This window comes from Synchiropus splendidus, chromosome 1, assembly GCF_027744825.2.
Source record: "Synchiropus splendidus isolate RoL2022-P1 chromosome 1, RoL_Sspl_1.0, whole genome shotgun sequence".
In the NCBI taxonomy this organism is placed as follows: Eukaryota; Metazoa; Chordata; class Actinopteri; order Syngnathiformes; family Callionymidae; genus Synchiropus; species Synchiropus splendidus.
The window spans coordinates 12020440-12043231 of record NC_071334.1 but is presented as its reverse complement, the minus strand read 5'-3'; the positions used below and the strand labels follow the sequence as shown (position 1 = coordinate 12043231).

Genomic DNA, 22792 nt, shown 5'->3' with positions numbered 1-22792 from the left:
TAAGGATGAAAGGGAAAGTGTACACAACTGTGAAGAGGCCAGCAATGTTGTATGGTCTGGAAACAGTGGCACTGAGGAAAAGACAGGAGGCAGAGCTGGAGGTAGCAGGATGGATAGGATCAGGAAGCAGTAGATCAGAGGGACAGAACATGTCAGGTGTTTAGGAGACCAAGTCAGAGAGGCTAGATGGAGATGGTTTGGACATGTACAGAGGAGAGAGAGCCAGTACATTGGTAGATGAAGATGTTGAGGTTGGAACTGCCAGGCAGAAGGTGGAGAGGAAGGCCAAAGAGGAGATTGATGGAGGTGGTGAAGGAGGACATGAGGTTTGTAGGTTTGAGAGAAGAGGAAGCAGAGGACAGGGTGAGATGGAGGAAGATGATCTGCTGTAAAGGAAAAGAGTTATTCCAAATCCCTAACAAGGATGTCACCAAATCCTGAAAACATGAGGTCAGATCATATATTACGCATTAGAACTCTAGTCGTAGATAAGGGCTGCTTCGAGATTAGTTTAAGTTCACCCTAACATAACATAAATACAACAATACTGTTTTAGTTGCAGGGCTACTTATTCCTAACGGAAGATCCTCCAACTAGAGGTAAATGAACTTTATTCCAAATGACTGTCAAACAAGACGTTCCATGCTCGTTTTCTTACTTTAGCTTTCGTTTTTTCCCTTTTTAATTCGGATGCTTCTCTCGTCCAGGACGGATGAATGACGTGTTACTGAACTGATTGCAGTCTGAAAGTGCATAAAGGGATTTTACACTGTCCATCTTTTAAAAGAACAATTTGCCATGACTGGCAATCCAATTACTTTAAGGTCTCTGCGTGAGGAGTGAGAGTCGGAGACGAGGCAGCAGCTGCGGGTGAAACCAGGCCGCTGCTCTCTGTGAGACTGTCCATGAAATCCCCAATTACCTGTGTTGTCTCCGAACAAAGGAAGGACCAATCTGAATGTTATTTACATACTTATGCAAAAGGTTTGCCTGCTGTGAAGCCAGTGTTGCTGAGCATGGCAATTGCGTTTCCTCAGAGAATCATGACTCATCATTTCTCTTTTGGGAAACTAGTCATTTGCCCAAATATACATTCAGTATGTCAAAAAGATTCATGTTTGTCTCAACGCTGCTCTGTCATCACCACACAATACGCAAAACTGTGATGCTCCATGGGAGGTATGGAAGCAGCCACGGCCGAGCGAGTGCCATTGCAGCCTGTGGTCCGGCCAAGGTTGACAGTTTGTCATTGACCTGAATGAATGACCGCCGGAGAAGAGCAAACTCAAATGTTTCAAACGTGTCGCCTGCAGAGCTCCTCTGAGAGGTAGCAAGGTCATGTGAGAGACAAAATCTCAGCATGTCAGGGGTCTGTCCCGGTGCTTCCTCTCAGTGGGAGCAGTCCGGTCGCCTCGCCAGATGTCCAGGACGCTTATTTAATATCTGAGCCACTGAAATCAGAGCAGCGGTTCAACTCAGAGTATCTCGTGGATGGCTGAGGAGTTAATGGAATACCATGTCCTTTGGCTCAACTCAATATAAAGATAGCAACATTATTAAGTCGGTAGAAGCACAACTAGATGCTAGTTTTTTTCTTTGACGCCAGTTTTATCTCATTGGATTCAGCTCACAAACAGAAGAATCTGGACATTCTGCCATCCCTCTTGAAATGAGGCAATAGCAATTGCTTCCTAATTTCCAGCATCATATGTCCGAAAACAGGTCAATGATGTCGGTGCCGCCCACCGTCTCCACCGGACAAAAATGAAGAACAATTGGTTGGCTGGTGTCGGCATGCTGCTGCTGGACCATCAAGGCTCTGGAGGACAAATATTGAGTGGGAGTAAATACTCTGCGGCTACATTGCAAGGCCTGTATAAACTATGGGAAAAGGCAATTAGCATTTTGAAGGTTTACTAGATAAAATAAGCAGCAAATTTGTGGGCAGTATTGTTTGGGGTAGATCTATTATGTTCTCTTGCATGGACCAAGCGGTTTATTTTAATTGGTTGCCGGTTTAATAGAGTTTTCTTAATTGAAATCAGCATTGCTGCCAGCTGTTCGCTTTCATTTAAAAGAAAAATCAAACTCACAGAGCTCATCCTGCTTTTGGAAGAAGAGAGGAAAGCCAGGAAAACATCGACTGACTCACAAAAAAAACGGTGATGTTCGACACGATCCACTGACTTGGAATCGATTGAGACACTTTTAATCCTGAAAAATTCTAATTGCAAATGTGAAATAATTGTTTGGACACGAGACTAGTACAGTTGATATTTCCTAGATTCCTCAGGAGCATTGAGTACAAATGAATTTTGTGTTACGAGTCAAGACGTGGAGTGGGACCCAAGTGCAGTGATGAAACTCACAGAAGGCAGGAGCGAGTCAAAAACAATATTTCAATCATTAACAACAAGAAAACCACAACAGAAAGCATCACTGAATCGGGAGAAACGGGAGAAACAAAGCAAAGTCCAATGTCCAACAACAGTCCATAAACATGAATAAGAGTCCAGCGGAAAGCGTCACCGAACCGGGAGAGTCAAACAAACTTAAATCTGTAAACAGAGAGACAAATACACAATGAACAGAAATAGTAAAATCACACAACAAACCAGGAAACACAGAGGAAGGAACTAAACTCTAACTCAGGCACCAGGGTTTCAGAGAGTGTAGTCAAAAATGAACAAACTAGAGCACAGAGAGAGAACAAACAAGGAGAGTCAATTTACCATGGGAACAATAGGAGACGATCTGGCACACGTTGCTGGAGTCCAGGTGTTCTTATACACAGGTGGTCAGGGGTTGATTGGCTCCAGCCGTGTGCCACAGGAACAGGAAGAAAGGAGGGAGAAAGCAAAACAGGACTCAAGGGACCAAAATATAAGCAGAATCATGACATTTTGGTTACAAACAAATCTACAGTTAATGCAAAATGCATTAAATTTTTATTTGAAGAAAGGTGCAACCAACACGAGATTGAATTGACAGCAAGGTAATCCCGAAAATACTTGCAACGAGGCACAAATCAAATTGTAGAAATCTTTATTTTTGATCCTGTAGTATATCTAGATTACAAAACAACAACAACAACAACAACCTTCACTGCAATAGCTGTTTTTAAGACGTCACGATACAATAAAAAGTGCAATATTTCGACCTGCTACTGCTCTCATTTTAATGACGAGACAACATATCTAATGCTACCTGAGGTGCCTTGATGGTGAGTTGCCGTATTGCCAATAGATTTAACTCCTCCTTTACAGATGCAACAAACCACAAGCAACCTATTTAGAATATGTCCACTCTTGTACTCTTGAGGGAGACCAGCACATGACGTCACAGACTGGCATAACTTTCTCACGTCTGTACTGTCAATTGAATGTTAGAGCGATATACGCTCTTCAGAAGGCCAACCTGCCGAGCACAGATCGATGGAGCTGGATCACAGGAACGTCAATCTACTAGCTGAATTGTTAAAACCCTTATTCGTCATAGAAATATCCAAACTCTATACTTCGTAAATGACGAAGCAAAATACAGATCTGCGCCATTGTTGTCACGTAAATCACTTAAATGAGGAAAACTATAGCTTTGTTCATATTTCAGAGATGGGCAGAGCCAGAATCTGTTGTTTTTGTTTCGATTCCTCTGTGGGGTTTTTTTTAACTGTAGTGCAGCAGAAACTCTGCCTTAATGACTGAAAATGTCTGGCACCATTTGTTGTGACAACACATGGAGGGTTGTTATCGGATTATACATGGGTTTGCACCTAATGCAGCTGGGATGGGCCGCCATCAGTGAAAAAGTGTTTCCACCTTAGCTGCGTTGCGGTGAAAGTATTTCCTTTTCCATCATTTAAGATTCATAAAGTGATTTCAAATCTTGTTAAGAGGGGATGGGTTATGTCTTTTACATCAGACTTTTGTGTCACTCTCATGTTAATTCTCAACTTTAAAAAAAAAAGCAACTGTGAAAAAGTCAATTCCACACTGAAGAGATATAAGTCACCACACCAAAAGAGGCTTTTGCGCCGCTGAATATCCAGTGTCGTCGTTTCAAACCTGGTGGAGTCTGCTGCTGGATTTCCTGACGGCTCCATATCTGACGTCTGATGGAATCCACACTCAGCTGAATGGCTTTGGTCACACGCTGTGAATAAATGATGTGCAGTGAAAGAGCATCTGTGAGGAGAAGACACTGCCTTCAGGAATAGACAGTGGTGTCGCCTGAATTAATACAGAAAACATGGTGTTTGTCTGTGTAAGAGCAGCACTTAAAGGCATCTGAACTGTGTCATGTGCTTGACCCTGCAGCTGGTGAGTGAGCAACAAGAGAGCCGTCCACTTCTGAGCCCTTCCATCGACGATTTCCTCCTGGAGACCAAGAGTGATGGAGGTTCCCGCCCTGTGACTTCTAACACAGCAGGTGCTGCTCTTTATTCACCGATGAAAGCTTGTCTATGTCTGAGCTTTGAGACTTTGAGACTGCATCAAAGTGTAATGCTGTAGCTTACTACCGACCAAACCCTGTTAGTACCACAGTAATGGTATTTGTACTCAGTCTTTGTTGACATCCTGCTGTCATGGGACGCCATTTTACTGAAAAGACCAGCCTGACCTCCATCACATTGGAAAACAGCTCCATGTTTTGAAGCAAATTTCAGCAGCTGCCTGTGGCTTCTTAGCTTGACATCTTCTCAGGTGCTGGTTTTCATTTAAATACATTAAATGTCCTGACTTTTCATGTTGTTCTGAAGCCTTAGATGTCATTCCATCCTCAAGTATTTATGATTTATAATTGATTAAGTTTTAGTCTCCCACAAGTTCCATAATGCGGAGCGACCAATTTAGCTCTTCCAATAGTTTGGCATTAACAGGTCTAAATAAGTCTGTTTTCCTGATAAAACATGGTCAGTTTCAGGAATGTTCTGCAATGTTCAGAAGTGTTAACAGTCGGGGCAGTTCAATTGTTCACTTCCTAGCAGAGTTCCCTCACAGTTCCAGGCGACTCCCAGCACAGTTCCAGCACAGTTCCAGCCGCTGGAGTGTCTTTGAATAATGTAAACCCCACCTACTCATTGTGCTACGAGGTGTGAACTGAAGGTGGCGCTTTCTCTTAGCCAAAGACCAGAGTGACTAGCAAAGGCTGGCCTCACACCAACTTCGGTTGTGTTTTGAGACAACTCCAGAGTGTGATTAGGGCTCCACACATCATGCCTCCACTCAGTAAAGATTCCCATGTCTCAGGAATAGGTAACTTGTGTTTATGAGATGACGTCTTCATGCTATTCCCATTCGTAAATTGTGTAAAAGGTTGTCGTTGTATCTGTAGTTTTTAATTTGAATTAAAAAGCTCAATGTGCCGTTATTTTATTTTTTATCTTATCTTATTTTAATAGATCCACTCACTAATGTCTGGTGACTCTGGTGGAGTTTTGACACAGTTGAACCCTTCAGATGCCATGTGATGCTCCAGCAGCAGTGTCTTTTGGATCACTGTCCTGGACAAAGCGATGGTCTGATCCAAAATGTTGTGTTATGTCCAGCACAGCATGCTCCTTAATAATTTGGTGCTTTAAGTAAAAAGAGTGTTTACTGTATCTTTTTTGCTCAAAATAAGTGTGTAGATTTTTTGAAAATGTTGTGGGCTATTACCTCCCCAAAAGAAGAGATAGGTCTTCAGAGTGTTTATGAGTGTGTTGATCTGTCAACTGTCATCTCCTAAAATGTTCTGTTTCAAGGAGCCAAAGATAATGAGGGAACCTTCTGTTTGCAAATGTTTTCACAAAGTTTTATTTCCTGGTTCAACAAACAATTCTAGTTTATCTGAAGTGAAATCCCACGCACGTGATGTTTTCCTCCCTGAGCTACATGTGGTTATCGATGAGGATTGATTTTTCAGCAACTGTTGTCAATATTCATCTCTGCTGCTGCATTCGCCTGTGAACGTGACCAGCTGAAGAAACCGACAGTTTTATCACACAGAGACAAAAAAGAATTTTTGTATCCTGGATCATTTAAAATAGCTGGGCCACGTGAAGGAGGTACATAAGCAGCATGAAGAATAAAAGCCCTTCTCGATGAGATTGCGTCCAAGGCTAAATAAGATATGTGACACGCTGATCAGATTAATTCCCGTCTGAAGCACAGAGGTAATTAAATAAAGTTGTTGTCGAACTGCAATGACAGTGAGACAAACTGCTCATTTCTGCGTGGGCTGAAGCTGGTTTACTCACAAGGAGCAGCTCTCCACTTATTGAACGACATTTCACATTCCTCCTCCACTTTTCCACAGAGAGAAAATCAGTATGTTGTTCTTCTCAGGTCGCTTTGTGTTAATGACAACACTTTAGTCCCATATATGTTTAGATAGATTATGTTTGGATTGATTTGCTTCAAACAATTTTGTGGCTTTTGTATAGTTGAAAGGTATTGAATTCACCTAAAGAAAAAAGTGACCGTATCCTGTTTTTGTCGTTTTTCAGTGGGAACTAATTCATCATAAATTCAAAAATCTTGGATCAGTTGGATGCTGCACGAAAATAGTAAAAATGGTAAATCAAATATAATAATAATCTGGGCTGTCCGATATCGACATTTTGCCGATAACCGATGTGCCGAAATTTTGCAAACACTTACTTTTCGATACTAACTAAAACTGATAGAGGTAAGTGCAACGAATTTCCGGCCACATCATAACTGCTGTCATGGAATGAACACATACATTTTTGCTATTGTGATGACTGTATTAAACATGTTATTCCTTTGATCTGCTTACACATAACAAAGTCACACTGATCTACCTACCACCATGAGGCAGCTGACACACAATAAGTGAAGCATCTTCAACCTGCGAAAAACACAGAAAATATTGAAACAACGTGAAACAGATAAGTGTAATTAACCCTAAGATGGTTTTATCTAATAATAAAAGAGGATCCTTCACGTAACTCTTTCAAAACCGGGGGTCGGATGATTGCGTGAGTAAATGAATCCATATTCTATTATTATACAATGCAAATCAATTTATTCTCACTGGTCTATAAGCCACTTGTTCCCAGAGCCCCACGCTCCGACCGGAGATACACATTGCGGCAATAACAGCACATTGAGGGCTGTAATGTACAGTCAATAAAACACCTGCAATTTCTGATATGACAAGGCTCCATGTCTTGGCAGCATGAAGCGAGTGATGAACCCTGTGCTTAGTTGACTGCTGTGCTGCAGAGCCTCATGGAATGGAAACTCACACCTGCTTATATCAGGCGATGGAATCTGTAGAAACAACGCTGTTTAATATGGTAAAAATACTAAAAAAAGCAATCCGACTCAAATATCATCTTTGGCTGTGCATGTCTTTGCAATCGTACTCAAGCTAAACATTTTGACTTTCCTGCCTTTGAGTTGCGTCTTGACAAGACGCTCTCTTCAGGCCGCCCTCACCGTGCGAGCTTCTGCCTTCATTTGCAATTGTTTTGCCGTCGGAAGAGCAGGAGCCGTGGAAGAGAAGCGTCCTCTAATTACCCAGACATTTCAGTCAACAAACGCTCAGTTGGTTGTCAGGACACAGCGGCGCTCCAATTATACAGTCGCGTGTCGCTAGCTTTTAGCTCACTCTTTAGCAGCGGAACAGTGGGAGGAGACGCACAGGCGAAGGAGAGAAAAGGCACATTTGCTCTGCATCGTTCACATGGTGAGTTTGACTGACAGGAGAATGAACTTGAACATAACATAACATAAGTGTCAATTTGGTGATCTTGTTCATTAGATTCCATGTTCTGACGATTAAATTATGGGCAGTGTGTGAAGCGATTATATTTAAATTTGAATTAGCTGGCTAGATTAGGGCTGCGGCTCATGGCAACCTCCTTGGAATGAAGAATTAGAAAATGCATTTCTGCTTTTAATTCATCAGAGAAAAAGTAAGATCAAAAACATATTCCTGAATGGAGAACTTGGATTTTGGACCTCATTTAGTGTGGACCGTCTTTGCTGATATCACACACCACAAAGCTGAAAAAAGCCTGGCCGAAATTTAAGATTATAAAAAGTTCCAATTCGATATTTGACAGTCAAGGCAAAACAAGTTGAAATGACTAATGATAATACAGTGGTACCTCGGTTCTCGACCACAATCCGTTCCAGAGGGCCGTTCAAGAAGCGATTTGTTCGAAATATGAATCGATTTTTCCCATTACAATGAATGGAAAAAGAAATAATGCGTTCCAAGCCTTAAAAAAGGCTTTTGTAGGAGTGAATGTAGAGTGTCTGCTGCAGGTGCGCTGTTCCTCTATGTGTGTGGCCGCTGCATGTGGGAGGGGTTGCCGAGTGAGTGACGTCTCTCCAGAAGTGAAGAGGTGCCCGGTGCGTGTCCAGCTCTGAATGTGCGCTTCTGTGCAGTTTGGCTGTGACAAAGTCATAAACCAAGTCACGCTCTGTCCCAGACTCGCCTCATCCCTGTCCCAGCTCCAGCCCACAACAGGACATCAAACCCTGGAGTGTGGAGAGCGAGCACCTCCCCTGTGACACTCTACCACGGTCCAGTGCGGAGACAGGAAAGGTTTTACACCTCAATATGAAGAAAAAACAGTCAGTATATGTAGCTAACGGGACACGTCTGCATACGGAGGCTGCGTTGTACAGCGTGTCGTGCGTCAGCTGATCGGTCCACGCATGTTATGTTTTTTCCGGCTTTTTTTGGGGGTGTTCGAGTTCTGGATTCTCCTTAGGACTGTATCAACACAGAGAAGATTTTAATACACACTGCACACTGGTATGGTCCTGAACAGTTCAGTCGAACTAGAACCCTTCCTCTCCCAACCAAGATCACACTTCTTCATTACCGGGAAAAATGTAGTCCAAGCACAAAGTATTTTGATTAGTTTTAGCGCCTTTTTTTCCTAAATGGACAGATGTAATTCCACTGCAGTCCAACATAGATTAAATCAATGCTTTTGATACTTATTCTTATGTAGTGTAGCTGTGTGTTTGTGTCATAATGCTGAAGCAGATCTCCATAGTTCTGTTCTTCAGTGAAAATTGCATCATAAAAAGGATTAAACACCGAGACACGTTACAGCAGAGTTTTTGGAGGTTGAGGTGCAGGAAGATTTTGGTCGTCTTTGCACAAGAATGATTTACTTAATTTACCAATTGGCCGACTCTGGTGGCCATTTCAAACTCGTCAGATTAGATTCTATGATGGAGTCACAACTGAAGTCGCCTCACCCGCTCCAGTCACCATCGTGTGATAGATAGGGACATCAGCCTGTCAGCGGATCACGACTAGCAGAAAAGTAATGGCTCATGCACCGTCAACACCTTGATAAATGCAGTTGGAATATAAGTGTTGAGAAATGTATGTGTCATCTGTTCCAGTTTTATCTTCAACGCTGGACCTGGTGGACCTCAGTGAACCAGGAGAGAGGAGGAACAGCAAAGACAGGAAGAGCTCTCTGTCATCTCAGAAGAACAATCACCACAGGAAGAAGACGGATGAGACGGAGCTGATCCAGGTGGAGGTGGAACATACCGGCTCAAGCATGAGAACAAAAGACAGAGCTTCACTAGACTCAGGTAGTCGACAAGATACATATGAGAAGACACTGGACTGTAGTCTGATGAAATGTTCGTCTCAAGTTATTGGTGCAGACATGCTGGATTCCTGTTGCTATTGAATGCATGTTTTCCGATCTTCATGAATGAACATGAGTTATCATCAGTTACAGTGTGAAACACTTTTAATTGGTTTTATGGTAGTTCTGCTGTCTGGAAATATTGGCCAGAGGACCATCTAAAAAAATCAACAAGATTTCAGGATGATTGACAGATTGACTTTTTGGATCTGGTAAAAAAAAAAAAAGTATGGTATCAACCAGTGTGGTCAGCTCCATGTCCTTATTATGTATTTATATACATTTATACACATTATATATAGTCATTGTATTGGTAAATCATGAATATTGATCTCAAGCAGTGAATGATGTGATAGCAGAACTACCTGTACTTCCAATGCCTCACTTATTCATTTTGAAGGTCAAGAAACTCATCACTAACCCTAACACATTAAAAGAATCTGATTTAGAAAGAAAGAAGTTGAGGAAAAAATTAAGTCCTAAAAGATAACATTACATTGAGTACTCAAATAATACAAGTATATACTGTAGTATTATAGTGTAAGGCAGCACAAAAACAGGTCCTCCTGTGGGCCCAGTGCTGCACTTTCTCTCCTCAGGTATAGACCAGTCACTTCTGAAGAAGGGGCTTTAATGGAATTTCTGGAAATGTATTTTGTCACAGAAACAGCCATGAGCCCTGGGTGTTTGCTGTGAAGGCATGTTTGTGTGAACATCACACAGCAGGCCGACACCACTGCCACCCGTGTTCTTCAGCTAACCAGTTGCCCTCTCCCCCAAAACATCAAAGGACACTTCTGTCCTTCACTAAAGTTTTTTATTTACTGAGGCACTCTCATCCCTATCAAACACACTAGTTTTGTCCCTCTGTTTTTAAACATTCGACGCAACATTGTTGTGGGATTTCCACAGAAACAGTGTTGAACTGCAGCCTTCAGCTTGTAATAGTGAGATTCGCTGACTTGTCAAATCTTAACTCTTAAATGGAATACCAGTGCCAGAAAGTGTTTTATGGTGGTGCAGAAGAAATCTAACATTGAGCAGCATCCTGCCCATGAATCCAGCAGAAGAAACTAGTTTCTTCAAACTTCAAAGCCACACCCAGTTTTAAGTGGTCAAGAGTTCCAGTCCAGGTATTGCCGCTGAGTTCAGAGCCAATGACGCACACGCATCAATGCCCTGTACCACAGAGCTTCATGTATTTTTACTTTTCACACCTCAGTCACTTTCTCCAGAGACATAAACCATTCACAACACTTTGCCTTCATCCCAACAACTACCATGGTTCCATTAATGACCTTCATGCTCACGTCTAGCTGGAGGACAATTCCTACTGACGATATACTTGTTGTACTTGTAACAGTCCTTCTATCGCTTACCTCACCAGTCACCATCGCCTCCCAGCTGGATAAATGGGAAGAACTGAATCCACACTGCGAGCGAAACGGAAACAGGAAGTGGAAGCTGGAGAGACGGCGTTCGTCCAAAAACTCGTCAAACGAGTTTCTGTGGTAAGTTTGCCGCTCTAAGTGCCAAGAGTCTGGCCGTTTCCTGGACTGATAAATACCTGGCTCTGACATCATCACTCCTGACACAGTTAAGCCGTCGCCATATCAGGGGCTTTGTGTCACTATAAAATGACCCATAAGACACGCAAACCTGCGGCCCTGCAGCAGAACGATTTTAATAACGTTGACCTTTCTCTAATGCTGACACAGCGCTGCAGAGTCTGGCTGTGAGAGAGTCCACTGATGCTCAAAGGTCACGCCTCTGGAAGTGATGAAAGATTTGACAACAATTCATTTATTCATAAATATGTGCTGGGCTTTGAGTTCTGTCTGGCAGCAGTCAAATGCAAGCTAAACTTTGTTTTTTATTTTCATCAATATAACCTGACACTATGGCTTCTTTAGATCTGTCATCATCCTGCGAGTATACCTTACAATCATGATATTTACAAGGAAAAATATTGACCACAATATTAGATATATTAAATTAAATTAAATTATATTAAATAAAATCTCATCACATTGTGTAGATGGAGGTGAATTCGACACAACTAAGGATTTAACTCACACATAGGCGTTGGACATCAAAGTTTCATTTTGAGCTTCATGTCTTTGTTTCCAAGACTGCCATTTTGTCCTCACTGACCCGCATCACACGAAAAGCTCATTTTCTGAATCCGCTGTTCTGGTTTTTTGTCACATCAGGTGGCAGCATGTGGTTTGTTAGGAGGACTAGCCAAGGACTCACCACAGGAGACCTCTTTAGAGAGCTAGATTGAGATGTCGTACTTTGAGGTTGAAATGTGAATTGACCTATGGACTTTTTGACCCTCACTCATGGTTTCCCTTGAAAAAAAAAAATGTCAAGGCTTTTTCGCGTCAGTCCAGGTACTGAAAACAATGAAGGACGGAGTGTGCAGCGCAGGTGACCCTGCCTGCGATGTGTCATGATGTCATCACCATGGAGATGTTTCCGATTCACGCACACTATCTTAACTCACTGAAAATCGCTAAAACATAAATACATAAAATGAAAAGATAAAACATTTTTTCTGGTTATTTATTACGGTCTAACCCTAGTTTCTACTGAATTTGTATTGACTTCTTTTGTGCTGTTTATCATTAGAACTGGCTTATTATCCAATTCCAAATATTGATTTGTTTTTTTCTGTCCATCTTGTCAGGATAGAAAGTTGTGAAAAGGTCTCATATGAGTTCAATGTTCGACAATTTTCTTTCAAGATTTCTCCAATAAGTCTCATGTTACCACTGTGCTTCAGGTCAATTGACTGCAAAACCCCGCTGGAGCCTTTGAACAAGAACTCTGTGGAAGCAAACACCAAAGTGGAGCCTGAGTTGGCGCTGGCCTCTCAAGTAAGTGTCACAGAATCGTGTCAGAGATCACGGTTCTCTCCACTTGACCATCCGTTTGGTTACCATGACTTTCTGCTATCAAAAAAATATCTCGATGTTGTTTGCTAATGTAACGACAGCATGGAAATGCATGAGAATGCCTTTGACAGCAACTAATGATAAAGTCTCACAGCAGTTCAAGATCAAACTGTATGTGCTTCATCAGCTTACGATCTACTGGGATTAGAAGGAAATGCAGCATGTAAAGATTGTACATAAAAGTGCCAAGATCATGTTTTTGATGGAGTCCTGAGTCACCTTACTAATGGGTGGCTGCCGTGTTAACCTTACTGAGCTGAGCCCATTCGTTGAAATAGATCAGTAGGTCAGTGTCAGATGCTTCAGCAGCTGCAGATGGAGTGTGTTTGATTTAGGACAGTGATCGATAAGACAAAAAAAATTCTAGTTAGGGTCTGAAATGTCTGAGATTATTATCATTAAGGAGGACAAGTTGAGAGAAAATGTTGACGAAGGAAACAAAAAGACTGCACTCTTGATATAAACAGACGTAAATCTTGCATGGCTAAGTTCTGATCCCCTGCGATTAAAGGTGGGGTAGGAGTTTTTTTTTTTGTTTGTTTTTTCCTTGAGCGTCTTTAGTTGTAGTTCTTAAAATCCCTTCACACTCAGATTGTGAGGAATTAATAAGCTATTGTAGCACAAAAACAAAATATTTTAGTTACCTGGGAACACCCTCGTACCCTTTATGCACAAACCAATAGAAACCATATACTTTTCTGACACTTAAAAAAGGAAAATAAATAAGCATTTAATATATATAAAAAAGTGTTGTTTTTTAAAACTGATTTTCTACTTTTCTAATTTTTTTGATATCATTGTTGCAAGTACAATTACTGTTTTCAGCAAAAAACTTTATAAAAGACAATAAATAAAGATAAATAAAATGTGTTCCAAGAAGCTCAATAAGGTAAATAGGTAAAAGACATATAAGATATAAGGTAAAAGATAAATGAGTCAACCAATTTACGTCTTTAATCCTTAAAAAGGGCCTGAGGATGTGAACTGCTGTGGGACTGTTTCTAACCAATGAGACGTCATGTGTGACTGTTTACCCATCCTCGTGTCCTAACACCTTCAATTCTTCCATTTCAGCTCAACAGGCAGTATATTAGTGGAAGACATGTAAGCCTCCCGATGCATCCTTTCACACACTCCTGAAAGTCTTCCACATTTGCACCGGTTCAAAAGCATCACTAGACTCAACATTGACTCCCAAAACAAGTCACTTACATCTCGGCCGAAAAAGGCTGAACCCAGAAATTACGCTGCTTTTCACTTTGTTGTGGTGCTTCCAGGTCCAAATGTCAAGCGCTTTCCCCCTGAGTTGATGTCTGTGTAGGTCTTCACATGGGGTCTCGTTTCCAGATGCCATTATTAGATTAATAGGCCATGAATTATTCAGCAGTCTCTCTCTCTGAGCCCATTAGCGTCGATCTCACCAGGCAAACATCACCTTTCCAACGCTCTAATTAATAATAGATACAAAATACAGCCATCAAAACGTAGGGATTTACAGGCAAACAAAAGTGTGTTACACTTGCCAAGAGGCTCCAGGGGCTGAGGGTCCCGACACATTAACTCCCGCAAACACGTAATGGACACGGAAGTGCATGCACAGAGGATGTTTGTTGCATGAGGTCCGGCCATGAGAGGGAAATGCTATGGATGTTACGCAGTCTGAAGCGGCATCTCACTTGTGTTCACGCATCAGATGCTTGTAATAAATAAATAAATGAACTAACTTGTTGTTATGAATGAATGCAAGGCTGCTGAAGCCGTCATTGTTCGACTGCATTCATCTGATTTACTTGACTGTGATATACTGACTTGCTGATGACAGATGCGACAACCACAGCAACGTGGCGTTTTATTGATTTGTCATTTGCAATTGTGCTCTGTCACTGCACAAAGTGAACTAAGCAGAAGCTATTCAAAAGTTTGTTTCAAAAAAAAATTCAAACATGCTAATAGGTCTCAGTGTATTATTGTATATAAAGTTAAAGTTTATTAAATGGATTGTTAGCGTTACGGTGAAAGAGCGGACCACAAAAATGTATGATGCGCTCGGCACACAACTCCACTCCTGTTTAAACCAGCATGTTCCTTAATGAAAAACAAAGTATATGAAAATAAGCTACTTGATTCTGGGTCGTGTCTCTGAAACCACAGAGAAACGTTGAGGGTTTTCGCTATTTATAAAGCGAAGCGGCTTCAATGAGAGTGGCCATGCCTTGAGAAAAATAGTCTCTTTTTAAGGATGGCCTCTCACGCGAGTGGAAACATCGCATACGCACATAACGCATCATGGAGGAGGAAATGAACATGTAGACTGAAGTCTGTTGCTCGGGGGCATATGAAGGGAATAACCGCGAGAGGACAGCTGCAGATTGGAGAGAGATTTACTTCTCATGAGAAAGAAATACCGTTTTTATTGTTACAATTCCGTAAATGACAAAACCACCACCTCTGCTTTGTGATTTCTCCTTTATTTCTCAATAGGCTTTTTTGGGGGGACATCAAGGTCGCCCACGCCACAGTTTTAAAAAATTCAGGCGGAAACCCTGATGTTCGTAACAAGGCTGCATCGAGAGACTCCTGCAGCTCTTTAGAAACAACCACTGAGCCTTCGTAGCAGGCTCTTTGAGAAGAAAATGCATGTTTCTCTCCATCACAGTCAAAACACACTTCTTCATCTTTCAAGACAGTGGTCAAAAAGTAACTCCATGACATCCATTAGTGGTGCTAGCGGTATACAACAAGATACATCATTAATCCCATGATCCTCTGCGGTCACGTGCACAAGTTTTCATAACATCGGGTCAAATGGTGTGATGAGATCTGTAGACATTTTATAAAATGGATGCACGTGGTTCTTTCACACAAGGCGAGGTTTCATCTTGTACCTGTACGTATAACTCTTATCATGAGGAAACCAAGATAGGGCCCCTTTAAGACAGTTCTTTTTCGTTCCCTCGTACATTTCCCAGCTGATGTCATACTGTATTTAGCCACTAACTAGGTTATTGTCTTGCAACGGCTGAGTGACAGCGCCTCGTCTAGTCAGTGAACTCTGTCCCATTGATTTAACCTGACAAGTGTCTGAGTGCATGCTTAAAATCTCCTGCTGTATGACGCCGTCCATGAGCAAGCACGACCAAGCTGTCCCCAGATGAATGTTCCTGCTTTGCGATCGACTGAATTGCTTCCCGAACAGTGCAGACAGCTGTCAGACTTTGGCAACTCACACTCTACAGTAATGTTCAGGGATTGTTTGTCTCTCACTTTTGTACCTGTTGGCATTTTCTGGTGTTTTCTCCACCGAAGAGAAACATGTGTAACTGTAGTCTCTGTAGTTATCAGCTGGCCTTGTAGAGATGAGAGTTGTTTTCCGTCAGTATATGAAGCGGTGGAGTAATGGGGTGCTTTGCGTCCCCCGTGGAACATGTTCATGCACATTAACAAGAGGCTTTTTTAAATTCATGCTCCCTTAGTGACCCCACTGATGTGTTACCTGAGGCTTTGGACTCTTCAGGATGCCATTTTGATCAGAATTTCATTATAATTCAGGAAGTGCAGGAGCATAAGTCTGAGCCAGGGAGGAGAAGGAGTTAAAGTGAGAGAAGCAGAATGAAGTGGTATGAAACACTGACACTGGAGATTCATGAGGCAAAGAATTCACTTGTCCCACAGAAAGCAGACGGCCGACACTCACACACTCTGTACCTGTCTCCCTCTGGCTGACTGTGTGTGTGTGTGTGTGAAATGTAATATGCTATGTGAATGCGCATATATATGTAATATTGATTCTGCCAAAGTATAGATATATAAATTATTAAAGCTGTTTCTCTGTGTGTGTGAGACAGGCTCGTCTATCCAAGGAGCAGCGGTTTGGAAGCGCTCTACTGTCCAGACATCAGTCCCTGGAGGAGGAGTTCGAGCGAGCCAAGGCTGCTGTCGAGGTAAGCAGAGTGCTGCGTGGAGCTCACAGCATCTGTCACTTGCCACAGTGACTTTAAAATCACCTCAGCGAGGAACAAAGTTATATCATCGCTGAAGCACAAGAACTTGTGTTCAGCTAAGAGTGAAGTCAACTGACGGCTTGTGAAGCCAGAGGCTCCCAGAGTGTTCTCCTGAGACCAAATGTGAGTCTGGTTTTCCTCTCAACGCATATGTGCAAGTGACGAGTAATGGGCAAAACACAAGTGAGTTTTTATTGCATGTTTCCACTGAGGGGTCTCAGGTGGTGACCCATGAGAGGGCAAACCACTTGGTACACCTTGCTACGAGGCTCAAAGGGCACCGATAAGAACACCTGTGATACCTGTGACACGGTCACAAGTGCTCTCATCGGAGTGGAGAGTGAAGAATTTGTTTTTAATTTGTTGCATTTGCGATGCATTTATTTGTTAGAAGAACACTAACATACTGTTTGGGCAAGTATTTTGCATTTAACAAAGAAGACCAAGTGTAGCTACATGAAGTGTTAACTAACTAACTTAAGTACTCAGGCAAAAGTTGAGAACCCAATACTTTCTATTGAATCAGAATCAGAATCAGAATAGAATTTATTGCCATGGTGGACAATGTTGACCGAACTTCATTGTCAAGTCAAGTAAAGATGAAATTTACAACAAGAACTAGTCATTGTTCATGGGTAGCTGCGGTGACTAGTGAAGCTATTGACCGGTATGTTGAGTTGGAATTTCCTCCCAGCGTGGCTGCACCCGCACTCAGATTCCCACGATCGTCCTTTTCATGACAGTGAGAGCTGGAGTGAATGGAAGCTGCAGGAGGATAAACTGAAATTGATGAGTGAAAGGAAATGAAAAACAAAAAGTGGCCACAAAAACCTTCTAATGCATTTCCATTCAGTCAGAGCTTGTGACAGAAGACACAGACCAGCAGGTGAATCACGTCCCTCTTATCAATAACTGTATTTATTTAACATAATTTTGACAACTTCACTACTGATGAAGGCGGGCGCTAAAGTCAATGACAAACACTTTGGTGATGGTCTTAGAAGGCGTTCTCTTCTCCCCCTGAGTGGATCCCTGCTCTCACAGGAGAAACACAAACCTGTGTGTTGTGTGAAACCCTCCATCCAAAATCACTCTGCAAAGCCGTTGCCTCTGAGCAGCCTCCTCACAGTGATTGGACGTCTCCACATCCAGACTTGCTGATTCACTGAGAGACAAGAGGAAAGTGTACTTCCCAAAGAGCAAGACGTTTGAAAGCCTTTTCTCAATCTCGGTTTTAACTCCCCTGACGTTCCTCTGATCATGACTCCAAAATGTGGTGTTTCTGTTGCCCGAGAGGTCAGTTAATAATGGAGGAGCGACGAAGCTCAAACACAAAGTGGACGCAGCCATTTGGGGATCCCTGCCTGAAATTAGTGGTGATGTAATGCCTTGTGTCAGCAGGTACCCGCTTCTCCTCATCGCGGTTATTGTCGGCAGGAACAGCAGGTGCTGAAGAGATGGTGAAGCTTGAGGGAATCTGAGCACGTAGCATCGATCGGTAACAGTAGCTCAGCTTCGACCGGTCACTGCCAGGACACTCTCAAGCAAGCGGACAGCCATTTTGCTGTCAGATATTAAAGAACATAATCAGATATTTGGCCCGAATGTGCTCATGCATACGCATGCTCTCTCGCACTTAGACGGAGATGGAGTCAGCGGAAGCCCCCGACAGTGGCGGGGACATTAAATCAACCCGCGGCCTCTCTGGCAATTTATTAAATTAGTGGGAGCAGTCAGATGTAAGAAATTGAGGAGCCACAGAGAGGAGAGGAGAGGAATTAAAGCGTCTAAATGTGATTTGTTTTGTGAAGCTGTGTCACCGATGCTCCACCACTAAGTGTGTTTCAGTGAGTGAACATTAAAAGCCTGTGAGCTAAGTGAGAAGAAGAAGGACAAGTTTGTTGAAATATCAGTGATAGAAACACATTTTTGCAGGTCAATCTCGGTGGTGAGGCGCTGAAGAGCCGAGGATTACAGGCCTTTAAAAATTGAGATGTTGACATCACAGATGCGCATAAGAAAAATACTTCTAAGGGACGGTAACAAGATAATTAGATAGAAGTAATACTGTTTTCAATCTATATATACAAACATTTTCAGTGACATTTTATTTCAATGTACAACTATTAATTCCTTTGCGGTACAGACGATTGCGATGCTCTTTTATTGTAACTGGCTGGTGACTCACGCATGTCAGACGGTGACAGATCAGAGATGGTACATAGGTTTGCTCCCAAACTGAATGGTAATATGACATTTATAAATATGCAGCCATTCGTCTTCTACCGCTTGTTCCCTTTTGGCTCCACGGGAGGCTGGAGCCTGTCCCAAGTGCTTCAGGTGAGAGGGGGACACACTGAGCACTTCATCAGTCCATCACAGGGTGCACAGAGGAGAACTACCTCCACACTCAGTCACACACATACAGACAATTTAGAGTACGCGACCTTTGTAAACTTTGGTCTGTGGGAGTAAACCAAAGTGCCCAGAGAGAACAGGGGGAAAATATAAACTTTTACTCAGGTTGTTATTAAATACACAATTCGTGTGGGTTTACAGGTTAAAGATGCAACAATATTAATGGAAAAAAGCAGAAGAAAGTGAAAAAAGAAGTTTCTTGCTTTGAGTTGGTAACTAAGTAGCCAAATTGTTTTGCCTATCTGACACTATCTGAAACGTAAACACCTGATTCTGTTGCTTGTCTCCATGCTTTTGATATGTTTGATATGTATTAGTGATGTCCCAATACCACTTTTTTGTCAATACTGTACGAGGAATAATGCTAGGGATGTACCGATACTAGTATCGGGTATCGGTCCAACACCGGGCTTGAGTACTCATACTCATATTCACACACATACAGTAAAATGGCCACCCATACCATGAAACCGTTAAACCAATTTTGTAAAATTTGTGTTTGTACTACAGTGAAACTTGTGACCAGAACAAAAACATAGAGAGGAATGTTGATCAAATTATGATATATATGGAAAAAATAAAATCCTAGTAACTTTATGTTGTAATGGCTTCAGTACTCTGTATCGGTATCATGAGTACACAAATGCAAGTACACTCATACACTACTCGTTTTGGAAAAATAACTGATATTGGTGGATTCCTAAATATTACAAGTTTTTATTTTTCCTGGGCAAACATGACAGCACTGCCACAGATTACATTCTTAACATTGCGAGTTTAGTCTATGCATATGCTGACACTTGAATATCATAAGATCATAAGATCCTGGTACTGTATATTGTTTTATGTATACAATGTTCCTTCATTTATCACAGGTGGTACATTCCGGGCCCACAGGCGCTCGATGAAGCACCATAATGGGAGGAATTAGCGCAGCTCCTCAGATAAAACCAGAATCTATGTAACTACGAATGTCATTATTGAGCATTTTCTCGATTTACAGAAGATACAGTCACGAATGCAAATTAAAAAAAATGTGAGCAAGATTTTGCATGTGACGTTAAATGATCATTTCTTATTCCAAAAAGCCTTGAGTGAGACGACACCGTACATGTAAGGACATCACCCAGGTGGATGTCTCCATGATGTCAGCTCATAAATGGCTTCTTTCATCTTCTCAGTAGCGTAAATCGAAAAGAAAAAAAAAGACGTCACACGCAGCAGGAGTTCCTGAGTCAACTCTGTAGGTGTGATTATCTCATTTCTGGCTAATGCATTCATGAACTATCATGGAAATCTTCCCCGCTTCCCCACAAAAGCCAAATTCTTTTTCAGTAATGTTTGTCACCAGGACCTCTCCGAGCTTCCCCGTGTGAGATGTAGCACTTCATCAGAGCAGCTGAAATTACAGCTGCGGGTCAGATGCGGTGATTTGCTGGATGTAAATCACCCGCTTGTGTCTTTGCCTTGTTCAACATAATGAAAGTGCCAGCGCTGCTGTTCAATCATGGTCTTTACTGAGCTATGGTGAAAAATGGCAGCCTTTATTGCCACTTAAAGCCCAACTTTGATCGATTTTATTTACCGGCTAAAAGTGATGAAGTGGCCAAGTTTGACAAGAAGAGTCAGATGAGTGTGTGCGACATTCATTTAATGGTTTCTGAGTTGGACAAGTAGTAAACAGGATGATTCAGATGGGCTTTCAGAAGCCAGCACCAGTCCTCTGTTTAACTCCCCTCAGATAGACAGATGGATCCAAAGTTCACTGTCCATTAGGATGATGCACATCTGTCTGTCGCTGTCAAAAACTTGACTGACTGCAGATGTCGACGAAGGTGACCCCTCTTCCTGAGCACGTCAAGTCTAAATATAGATCAGACTATAGATCAGAATAGAAAAAAAATGAATCCAAATCTGCGTCTTTTGCAGTCAAACCCGGCAGGCAGCTTCTAAATGTGCACTGACACTCAGATGATGCGCTTCCTTTCACAAGTGACTAGGTGGAGTGTCATCAGGCAGCAATTACCTGCCACTGCTCACTGCCAGAGGCCCCACAATGGCCTCAGTGTCAATCACAAGCCACTGAGATGTGAAGATGAAAAGACCTCTGACTCAGACGCCATCTTTGGAGTGGAATTCTCCTCCTCTTTATTTCTGTAGAGCTGCTGCCCCTCATCCGTGTCATGTTTCACCACATCTGGGTTGTAGCACCAAAAACTGAATATGCATGGTGAAGAAATGCTGAAGAAAAAAAACATGTCAGATTGAAGCTTTTGGCCTGCGATACAAATAATTCATTTTATCCTTCTTCTTTTGTATGGGAATTGTCAAATTGATCCAAATACAGGAGCGCTTTAAGTGTTATTTTAACATGGATGAGTTTCAGCCTTTCGAAAGACGAGTGGTTTGATCAAAGCGACCCAGTTCTCGGAGAAGATCTAAAGTTGCTATTGGTTATCAAGTCCGTTTGAACAGTTTAAATAGTTAGACATGGAACTCTGTGTTTGTAGGGGAGAAAAAAACTTGCATGGATTTCTGGTTTGCAACAAAGACATTTAGTGTTCAGGGCTGATTGATCTTAGAAGTGCTTTGAATTTGGTTGTGCTCAGTTGGTCCATTTGGATTTACGAAGGTTCTAAAACAGATTCAAAACTCCCCCATTCTTTCCTATAACTTGCAGAAGCCAGAAAATCCAAGGTGATAAAACGTCAATTGATCAACATTTTGACATTTCCGTTCACTCCCTGTTGAAGTGCCTCTCCTTCATTTCTTCATTGAGCGTATTATAGGAGCGCTGTAGTGTTACTGCCACCTGTTGTCTGATGGTGCTTATTGCACCTGGAATATTTACATAAATTGCATTGGTAATATACACACAGGGCAATAATGTGGGCCGAGAGGCTGCATGGGAGGTAAAGAGTCACTGGCTGCTCTGAAAAATACAAAAAAATCACAAGGAGGTCAAGCAAAACACTACCTCAACAAATAGGGCCAAGAATAACAGGCGCAAGTTTAAAAAAAATAAGCACAGAAAAAGTACATTTTGGAGATATTCCTGAAGAAAGACAAACTAGGAAAAAGAAATCTGAGAAACCAGTGAACACACCATACTTATCAACTGTTACAACGTGACATCTGTCCAAATGTCCAGGTGTTCTAAAAAGGTCAAAACCAGGAAGTGAACTTAACAAAACAAAAACAGAGAGGAAGTGATCACAACTTTCACTCTTCAACTGCAGAACAATATCTGACGAATCGATGAGCTGTTCTTCACAACAACAGGAGTTGAATTCTCTTCACCCCTTAACATCACTGAAATACCAGTCCCAGGACATTGAAACTTTTCGACGTGAGAACTTCCTCTGTACTTTGTGTAGACATTCCATTTGCTTTCGCACCATGGGCACCGGGGACCTTTCCACTAACGGTATAAACACAACCATCCCAGTCCTGAAAAGTAATCTGCGCAGCACGGTCTGTTTTCATCGTCGGATTTGTTTGTGTGAAGAAAGGCCAGCAACCAGAGCCTGTTTCAGCAGCAACTAAAAATAAATCCATTGTTCACATGTGACTTGATGAAGGGTGACGTCTTCTTTCCTTGGTCGACTAAGAAGTGGCAGTGTGTGTGCGTGTAATAGGACGGCTGACTCGTGAACACACCAAGTGGTGCTAGTCAACACATGTTGCGCCTTCATGAATACACTTGTTTAAGTAAGGTGGATTAGCCATCTAAATTCATGAATGATGCCAAATGTTTGTGTCGGCTCTCATCCTTC

The 22792-nt window shown here is 42.0% G+C and overlaps 1 protein-coding gene across 4 annotated transcripts in view; it reads left to right on the top strand.

Annotated features, from left to right (window-relative positions):
* Positions 1-22792, top strand: part of pex5la (peroxisomal biogenesis factor 5-like a) — an 82023-nt gene that overhangs the window by 42196 nt on the left and 17035 nt on the right. For 3 of the 4 annotated variants that reach the window (XM_053864583.1, XM_053864590.1, XM_053864566.1), the window contains 6 exons: positions 4317-4428; positions 9381-9578; positions 11025-11148; positions 12426-12519; positions 13672-13701; positions 16443-16538. In XM_053864583.1, the coding sequence (XP_053720558.1) occupies positions 4317-4428; positions 9381-9578; positions 11025-11148; positions 12426-12519; positions 13672-13701; positions 16443-16538 (654 nt within the window). The remainder of the gene's footprint in view (positions 1-4316; positions 4429-9380; positions 9579-11024; positions 11149-12425; positions 12520-13671; positions 13702-16442; positions 16539-22792) is intronic. The other variant, XM_053864574.1, reaches the window with a different exon arrangement.